Source organism: Babylonia areolata, chromosome 27, assembly GCF_041734735.1.
Source record: "Babylonia areolata isolate BAREFJ2019XMU chromosome 27, ASM4173473v1, whole genome shotgun sequence".
Taxonomy (NCBI): Eukaryota; Metazoa; Mollusca; class Gastropoda; order Neogastropoda; family Buccinidae; genus Babylonia; species Babylonia areolata.
Window position 1 is genome coordinate 14,778,864 of NC_134902.1, and position 10,000 is coordinate 14,788,863.

At 43.5% G+C, this 10,000-nt stretch overlaps 1 protein-coding gene across 11 annotated transcripts in view; it reads left to right on the forward strand.

Moving 5' to 3' along the window:
• LOC143301586 (uncharacterized) overlaps positions 1-10,000 on the forward strand; it is a 70,028-nt gene that overhangs the window by 35,165 nt on the left and 24,863 nt on the right. For all 11 annotated transcript variants that reach the window (XM_076615971.1, XM_076615973.1, XM_076615980.1 and 8 more), the window contains 5 exons: positions 95-155; positions 2,303-2,397; positions 3,107-3,251; positions 6,225-6,281; positions 7,771-7,880. In XM_076615971.1, coding sequence (XP_076472086.1) covers positions 95-155; positions 2,303-2,397; positions 3,107-3,251; positions 6,225-6,281; positions 7,771-7,880 — 468 coding nt within the window. The remainder of the gene's footprint in view (positions 1-94; positions 156-2,302; positions 2,398-3,106; positions 3,252-6,224; positions 6,282-7,770; positions 7,881-10,000) is intronic.

Sequence of the window (10,000 nt, forward strand, 5' to 3'; positions counted from 1 at the left end):
AAAATTTTTAAATTAATTCAAGAGTTCAATGTTGAGTTATTTTATTTGTTGCCAAGGTTTGTTGCATTAGATTTTTTTTTTTTTTTTGCTGCAGGCATGCGACAGATACTGTGACATGGCAGTATGTGGAAGATATGGACTCCAAAAGAGCTCTGGTAATGTGTGTGTGTGTGGGGGGTGGGGGGTATGTGTGTGTTTGTGTGTGTGATTGTTTGTGTTTGTGTGTGATTGTGTGTGTGTGATTGTGTTTGTGTACTCTGTGTGTGTGTGCATGTGTGTGTTTTCTCAGCGTGCATGTGTGTAAATTGTTTCTTTTTTGTGGGGACAAGGAGAAAAAGGTAGACAGGGTGGGGCACTGAGAGGAGGGGGAGGGAGCCTGGTGGGTTGGGGGTTGGGGGGGGGGGGTTAATGTTAGTGTTGTATAGCGTATGGAGGTACGCGGACCTCTGTGTGTTTCGTTCCTGAAAGTATTCACTGTTTATGTGCTGTGTAGTGTGTGTTGTGAAGAGTGCTGTGTAGTTGTGCTGTGCTGTTCTGTGTAGTGTGCTGTGTAGTTGTGCTGTGCTGTGTGGCTGTACTGTGCTGTGTAGTTGTGGTGTGCTGTGTAGTTGTACTGTGCTGTGGTGTGCTGTGTAGTTGTGTTGTGTAGTTGTGCTGTAGTGTGCTGTGTAGTTGTGCTGTGCTGTGTAGTTGTGTTGTGTAGTTGTGCTGTGGTGTGCTGTGTAGTTGTGCTGTGCTGTGTAGTTGTGTTGTGTAGTTGTGCTGTGGTGTGCTGTGTAGTTGTGCTGTGCTGTGTAGTTGTGCTGTTGTAAGCTCAGTAATTGTGCTGTGCTGTACTGTACTGTGCTGTTTAGTTGTGGTGTGCTGTACTGTGTGGTGTACTGTGTAGTTGTGGTGTGCTGTACTGTGTGGTGTACTGTGCTGTGTGGTGTACTGTGCTGTGTAGTTGTGGTGTGCTGTACTGTGTGGTGTACTGTGCTGTGTAGTTGTGGTGTGCTGTACTGTGTGGTGTACTGTGCTGTGTAGTTGTGGTGTGCTGTACTGTGTGGTGTACTGTGCTGTGTAGTTGTGGTGTGCTGTACTGTGTGGTGTACTGTGCTGTTTAGTTGTGGTGTGCTGTACTGTGTGGTGTACTGTGCTGTTAGTTGTGGTGTGCTGTACTGTGTGGTGTACTGTGTAGTTGTGGTGTGCTGTACTGTGCTGTTAGTTGTGGTGTGCTGTACTGTGTGGTGTACTGTGCTGTTTAGTTGTGGTGTGCTGTACTGTGTGGTGTACTGTGCTGTGTAGTTGTGGTGTGCTGTACTGTGCTGTGTAGTTGTGGTGTGCTGTACTGTGTGGTGTACTGTGCTGTTTAGTTGTGGTGTGCTGTACTGTGTGGTGTACTGTGCTGTTAGTTGTGGTGTGCTGTACTGTGTGGTGTACTGTGCTGTGTAGTTGTGGTGTGCTGTACTGTGTGGTGTACTGGTATAGTTGTGGTGTGCTGTACTGTGTGGTGTACTGTGCTGTTTAGTTGTGGTGTGCTGTACTGTGTGGTGTACTGTGCTGTTTAGTTGTGGCGTGCTGTACTGTGTGGTGTACTGTGCTGTTAGTTGTGGTGTGCTGTACTGTGCTGTTAGTTGTGGTGTGCTGTACTGTGTGGTGTACTGTGCTGTGTAGTTGTGGTGTGCTGTACTGTGCTGTGTAGTTGTGGTGTGCTGTACTGTGTGGTGTACTGTGCTGTGTAGTTGTGGTGTGCTGTACTGTGTGGTGTACTGTGCTGTGTAGTTGTGGTGTGCTGTACTGTGTGGTGTACTGGTGTAGTTGTGGTGTGCTGTACTGTGTGGTGTACTGGTATAGTTGTGCTGTGCTGTGTAGTTGTGCTGTGCTGTGCGGTTGTGCTATATAGTTGTGCTCTGCTGTGTAGTGTACTGTGTTGTGTAGTTGTACTGTCCAGTGTATTGTGCTGTGCTGTGCTCTCTAGTTGTGCTGTGCTGTGTAGTTGTAGTTGTGCTGTGCTGTTTAGAGTGCTATGCAGTGTGCTGTGCTGTATAGTTGTGCTGCACTGTGCAGTGTAGTGTACTGTACTGTGTAGTACATACTGTGTCAGTGTGCTGCACTATTCTGTGCTGTGCAGTGTGCTGTGCTCTCTAGTTGTGCTGCACTGTGCAACGTAGTGTACTGTGTAGTACATACTGTGTCAGTGTGCTGCACTATTCTGTGCTGTGCAGTGTGCCGCGTGCTGCACTGTGCTGTGCTGTACAATGTCTGTTCTGTGCTGTGCTGTGTAGTGTTAAGCATCATCATGAGAACTGTGGTGTTGCAGGACGAAGTGCTGTCAGAGAAACAAGTGAACGGAGGAAAAGGGGTGGAGCTGAAGATCTTCATTGACTGTACCGGCTACGAGTCCATTGGCTGCGGGTAGGTCACACAGGCAAAGGACAGAGAGATATATCTTTGTAACAGATTACTTATTTTGTTTTTTATCAAGATGTCTTACTGTGACGCATATTCTTGATATTTCTGTATGTATGTATGTGTACATGTGTATTTATGTGTGTGAGTGTGCGCATGCTTTCATGTGAGCGTGTGTGTGCCTTGCAAGGGAAGGTTCAGTGTGTAAGGGTGTGTACACACGCGCGCGCACACACACACACACACACACACACACACACACACACACACTTTCACAGACACACACATTTTCACACACAAACACACACACACACACACATTTTCACACACACACACACACACACACACACTTTCACATATACACACATGCACGCACACGCACACTTTCACACACACACACACTTTCACAGACACACACATTTTCACACACACACACATTTTCACACACACACACACACACACACACACACACACACACATTTTCACAAACACACACACACACACTTTCACACACACACACACACACATGCACACACATTCAAGTGAGCACATACACACACACATACACATACATATACAAATACCAAGAGAGTTCAATTTCTACATTTTACATACAAGCAAGAATGATGTCGTGCCAATGCAGAGATCACAAAACAAACTGAGGGACTGGACACAAACGTGTGCTGTGCACTGTGTTGCGCTCTCTGCCGGGCAGAATACTGAGCGGCCCTTCCTACTACCCGGGCATCTTCGTGGAGAAGGTTCGACCGGGAAGCCTGGCACAGGAAGTGGGGTTAGAGGTCGGGGATCAGATCGTGGAGGTTAACGACTCCAGCTTCCAGAACATAGGACACAAAGAGGTGAGTGTCCGACAGCATTGGTTAGGGCAGGGTGGGCTAGGTGGTTAGTGCCAGGGGACTTCCTGACCTGAAGGTCTGTGGGTTGAATCTTGGTGCTGCACAGTGGGAAAGATGTGTAGATTTTTTATGTGTGTTATATATCTTAGTTTCTTCTTCTTCTTCATTCTTGGGCTGCATCTCTAACGTTCACTTGTATGTACATGAGTTGGCTTTTACGTGTAGGACTGTTTATTGGCAGTCATACTCCGTTTTTGTGGGTGTTGCATGCTTGGTATGTTCTTGTTTCCAAAACTTACCGAACGTTGACATGGATTACAGAATTTTTAGCGCGTGTATTTGATCTTCTGCTTGCGTATACACACGAAGGGGGTTCAGGCACAAGCAGGTCTGCACATACGTTGACCTGGGATATTGGAAAAATCTCCACTCTTCACCCATCAGGCGCCGTTACCGAGATACGAACCTGGGACCCTCAGATTGAAAGTCCAACGCTTTGACCACTCGGCTATTGCGCCCATCATACATTTTAGTTTTGTCTTCATGTATCAGTTTCAGTTTCTCAAGGAGGCGTTACTGCATTTGGACAAATCCATACACACTAAACCACAACTGCTAGGCAGATGCCTGACAGCAGCATTACCCAACATGCTAGTCAGGCCTTGAGTGCAGGAATATGTGTATTTGTATACTTATCAGAGTGGATTTCTTCCATAGAATAATGCTAGAGGACAACGCTTTATTGCCGTGGGTTCTTTTTCAGTGCGCCAAGTGCATGCAGCAACACGAGTCCTTGGTTTATCGTCTCACCTGAATGACTAGATGCTCAGTTTGATTTTCTTTTCACACTTAGGAGAAAGAGCGAGACTGGGAATTGAATGCAGACCCTCACAGACACTTCGCAGGCAGATTAGTGTCTTAACCATTCTGCCACTTTCCTCTTTAAGTCTTCATGTGAATATGCAAATACAAAAACCTGTTATGTGCATGTAAGCATGCAGAAAAATAGAAATATATACACTGTAAATCTTAAAAGGTTGATAAAAACTATTAACCAGAAAACGATAATACACATTGTACCTGTAATTTTCTACCTGCAAGGCGCCGCAGCGCATGAGGCACACCACTTGAATCAAGAAGAAAAAAAGATTTCGATCTCATATAGGGTGCACACATCTGATAAAATCATCATAAATCATAAAAAGACAGTTGTATTCACTGCAGATTATCGGCACCCCACGTCATCATTTTCTGAATTAGGAATAAAAGAACCTGCCCAGCGTTCACCAAAAACCGAACAAGGCTTTGCTAACTGTGGAGTGGATGCTGTAGGAATATATATATAAATGAGTTCTCAAAGCAGGGCAGCAGTGTAGGAAGTCTGTTGATATAAATGAGTTCTCAAAGCAGGGCAGCAGTGTAGGAAGTCTGTTGATATAAATGAGTTCTGAAAGCAGGGCAGCAGTGTAGGAAGTATGTTGATATAAATGAGTTCTCAAAGCAGGGCAGCAGTGTAGGAAGTATGTTGATATAAATGAGTTCTCAAAGCAGGGCAGCAGTGTAGGAAGTATGTTGATATACATGAGTTCTCACAGCATAGGGGCAGTGCAGGAAGTCTGTTGATATAAATGAGTTCTCAAAGTAGGGGAGCAATGTAGGAAGTCTGTTGATATAAATGATTTCTCAAAGCAGGGGAGTAATGTAGGAAGTCTGTTGATATAAATGATTTCTCAAAGCAGGGGAGTAATGTAGGAAGTCTGTTGATATACATGAGTTCTCACAGCAGGGGAGCAGTGTATTGTATTGTATTGTATTGTATTGTATTGTATTGTCTTTGTTGTCAAAACAGATTTCTCTGTGTGAAATTTGGGCTGCTCTCCCCAGGGAGAGCTTGTCACTACACTACAGCGCCACCCTTTTTTTTTTTTGTATTTTTTCCTGCGTGCAGTTTTATTTGTTTTTCCTATCGAAGTGGATTTTTCTACAGAATTTTGCCAGGGACAACCCTTTTGTTGCCGTGGGTTCTTTTACATGCACTAAGTGCATGCTGTATACCGGACCTCGGTTTATCATCTCATCCAAATGACTAGCGTCCAGACCACCACTCAAGGTCTAGTGGAGGGGGAGAAGATATTGGCGACTGTACCATGATTCGAACCAGTGCTCTCAGATTCTCTCACTTCCTGGGCGGACGCATCACCTCTAGGCCATCACTCCACATAGGAAGTCTGTTGATATAAATGAGTTCTCAAAGCAGGGGAGCAGTGTATTGTATTGTATTTTATTTCTCTTTTTTGTCACAACAGATTTCTCCGTGTGAAATTTGGGCTGCTCTCCCCAGGGAGAGCATGTTGCTACACTACAGCGCCACCCATTTTAAAAAATGTTTTCCTGCGTGCAGTTTTATTTGTTTTTCCTATCAAAGTGGATTTTTCTACAGAATTTTGCCAGGGACAACCCTTTTGTTGCCGTGGGTTCTTTTACGTGCACTAAGTGCATGCTGTATACCGGACCTCGGTTTATCATCTCATCCGAATGACTAGCGTCCAGACCACCACTCAAGGTCTTGTGGAGGGGGAGAAGATATTGGTGACTGTACCATGATTCGAACCAGTGCTGTCAGATTCTCTCACTTCCTGGGCGGATGCGTCACCTCTAGGCCATCACTCCACATAGGAAGTCTGTTGATATAAATGTGTTCTCAAAGTAGAGGAGCACTGTAGGAAGTCTGTTGATATAAATGAGTTCTCAAAGCATGGAAGCAGTAGAAAGCATGTTGATATAGATGAGTTCTCAAAGCAGGAGAGCAGATGCCTATAGACTCAGCATGCCAGTCAGTCAGGCCTTGACAACCCACCAGATGCTGCATGGAAAGGAAAAAAAACATATTGACAAAGGAAGGTGTTAGTGATATGTGTATTGTGTGTTGTGATGTGTATTGTGTGTTGTGATGTGTATTGTGTGTTGTGTGTACAGGCAGTGGTGGTGCTGAAAGGAAGCAAACAGCTTAACGTCATCATCAGGAAACACGCTGTGAGTAGCTGACATTGTCTGTCTGCGTTTCTCTGTGTTCTTCAGTTTTACCTCTCTTCTGTGTGTTCATCAGTTTTACCTCTCTTCTCTGTGTTCATCAGTTTTACCTCTCTTCTGTGTGTTCATCAGTTTTACCTCTCTTCTGTGTGTTCATCAGTTTTATTTCTCTTCTGTGTGTTCATCAGTTTTATCTCTCTTCTGTGTGTTCATCAGTTTTACCTCTCTTCTGTGTGTTCATCAGTTTTACCTCTCTTCTGTGTTTGTTCATCAATTTTAACTCTCTTCTGTGTTTGTTCATCAGTTTTTACCTCTGTTCTGTGTGTTCTTCAGTTTTTACCTCTCTTCTGTGTGTTCATCAATTTTAACTCTCTTCTGTGTTTGTTCATCAGTTTTTACCTCTGTTCTGTGTGTTCATCAGTTTTACCTCTCTTCTGTGTGTTCTTCAGTTTTAACTCTCTTCTGTGTGTTCATCAGTTTTATCTCTCTTCTGTGTGTTCTTCAGTTTTACCTCTCTTCTGTGTGTTCATCAGTTTTATCTCTCTTCTGTGTGTTCTTCAGTTTTTACCTCTCTTCTGCATGTTCATCAGTTTTTACCTCTCTTCTGTGTGTTCTTCAGTTTTACCTCTCTTCTGTGTGTTCTTCAGTTTTACCTCTCTTCTGTGTGTTCTTCAGTTTTACCTCTCTTCTGTGTGTTCATCAGTTTAGTGTCTGTTCTCTGTTTCAATGTGTTCTTCTTCTGTGTGTTCTTCAATCTGTTCTGTATTAAAAAGGTTCTTCAGTTGAATGTCAGTTCTTTGTGTGTTGGCGAAGTGGGGGGTTTGGGGGGGGGGAGGTACTGAGGGTGCTGTTTTTGTGTTGATACAGGTTGTAATCTTCATAAAGAGATTAGAAAATTCATAGTCAATTTAGACATATTCATGCTGTACACTTTGTCATTTTTGTGTGTGAGTTGGACTTTGTCTGGGAGATTGTGAGGTGAGAGTGATGAGCCTGTAGATGCACAGTCATTTCCAAATTGGATGAATAAAGATGTGTTGTCTTGTGTTGTGTTGTATTGTATCGTGCTATATTGATTCATTTTGTGTTGTTATGTTGTGTATAGTATTGCACTGCACTGCATTTTGTTGTGTTTTATTGAATTGTATTATATCATGTCGTGTCGTGTTGTGTTGTGTCGTGTCATGTTGTGTCATGTCATGTTGTGCCTTGTCATATTGTATTGTTTTATATAATATGATATTGTGTCGTATTGTGTCGTGTTGTATCGTATCATATCATATTGCATTGTGCTGCATTGTGCTGTATTGCATTGCATTTTATTGTATTGTATTTTGTTTTATCATATCATATCATATCATATCATATATATTGTGTGGTAGTGTACTGAATTGTATTGTATAATATCGAATTGTGTCATACTATATTGTATTGCACTGCATTGCGTTGCATTGCTTTGTATTGTAATCGTATCACATTGTATTGCACTCAGGGGTTACCGTTGTTCGACCACCGCCAGGCCACCTCCAGAGGGTCCTCCATGGAAGGCGCGTCCCTTTCCTCCTCCACCACCCACAACCGCTCCCCTCCCGTCAGTCAGAGGTACGGAAGACGCAAGGTCACGTTCTGTCACTGACCGCCGCTAGGCTGGTTGACTCTGTCTCTGCTTCAGGTTGATGGACTCTTGTCTTTGCTTCAGCCTGCAGCCTTGTGGGTTTTGACCTGTACCAGGCAGAAAGACTGGACAGAACTTGTTTGTCGTTGGGGGGTTTACTACCTGCCTCTAGTCTGAAATGCTGGGAGTTGTTTGTTTCTTTGAGGAGCTTTTGAGTAGGGTGGAATCGTTAGTGTTAAGGTTTTGAAGCATAAGTATGCGTAGGTGGATTAATATATATATGCGTGAGTGGTTAGTGTTAAGGTTTTGAAGCATAAGTATGCGTAGGTGGATTAATATATATATGTGCGTGAGTGCAGCGTGTGCTCATCCATGTTTGTGTGTGTATGCACAGACACGCAGATGCAGATACACAGATACAGTGTATACCAATATGACAACCAGGCTGATTTCCTTGTTGATTTGTCCATGAGGTAGCCAAATGGTTTGAGGGCTGGATTTTCACCCGAGTTTCTCAAGTTCAGTCCCCAGTTTCGGCACACGCACCAGGAGGGTTAAGGGTGGAGATTTTTTTTTTTTTTATCTCCCAGGTCAACAGATGTGCAGACCTGCTAGTGCCTGAACCCCCCTTCGTGTGTATACTTATGCAGAAGATCAAATATGCCCATCAAAGATCCTGTAATCCATGTCAGTGTTCAGTGGGTTATGGAAACAAGAACATACCCAGCATGCACCCACCTGAAAATGGAGTATGGCTGCCTACATGGCAGGGGTAGAAACGGTCATGCATGTAAAAGCTCAGTCACGTGCACACGAGAGAACGCGGGAGTCCCAGCCCAGAAACAAAGAAGTAGAAGATAAAGCGATCTGATTTCATTAACTGCTGATTGTTTGCAGTTGACAGCCGATGCTTCAGAAGAAGAAGACAGTGCTATCAGATTTCATTAATTGCTGATTGTTAACAGTTGACATCTCATGCTTTTCACCTCTCCTCTCATCCAGAAAAATAAAAGTGGCACAACCCAGACCTTTCCCTGTCTGCCCTGACAGCTGTTTCCCAACACCTTTCCTGGTGTCAGGTTCTGCTGACGGACATTATCCAGGCATTCTGCACACCCCCACCATGGTCTTCTTTGCTTCACTACTGACAGAAAGAGTGGAATAGAGCAGTATATCTGGGCGATCTTCTAGTCCTAGGTTGAAAGCCATGGGGAAAGTCTGAACACATTTCTGAAGTATGATAGTTTAAAGTATAGTACTCTGGGTAGTTTTTGTTTATATCGCATGAAGGACCTACAGTACTGTCTGGGTAGTTTTTATTCATATCACTTCAAGGACCTATAGTGCTCTCTGATGATGTTTGTTCATACCACATCGAGGACCTATAGTGCTCTCTGATAATGTTTGTTCATACCACATCAAGGACCTGTAGTGCTCTCTGATAATGTTTGTTTATACCACATCGAGGACGTATACTGCTCTCTGATAATGTTTGTTCATACCACATCAAGGACCTATAGTGCTCTCTGATAATGTTTGTTTATACCACATCGAGGACCTATAGTGCTCTCTGATAATGTTTGTTTATACCACATCGAGGACCTATAGTGCTCTCTGATAATGTTTGTTCATACCACATCGAGGACCTATAGTGCTCTCTGATAATGTTTGTTCATACCACATCGAGGACCTATAGTGCTCTCTGATAATGTTTGTTCATACCACATCGAGGACCTATAGTGCTCTCTGATAGTGTTTGTTCATACCACATCGAGGACCTATAGTGCTCTCTGATAGTGTTTGTTCATACCACATCGAGGACCTATAGTGCTCTCTGATAATGTTTGTTCATGCCACATCAAGGACCTATAGTGCTCTCTGATAATGTTTGTTCATACCACATCAAGGACCTATAGTGCTCTCTGATAATGTTTGTTCATACCACATCGAGGACCTGTAGTGCTCTCTGATAATGTTTGTTCATACCACATCAAGGACCTATAGTGCTGTCTGGGTAGTTTAAAAAAAAATCACATTAAGGATCTATAGTACTCTGGTAATGTTTGTTTATACCACATCAGGACCTATAGTACTCTGTGTTAATGTT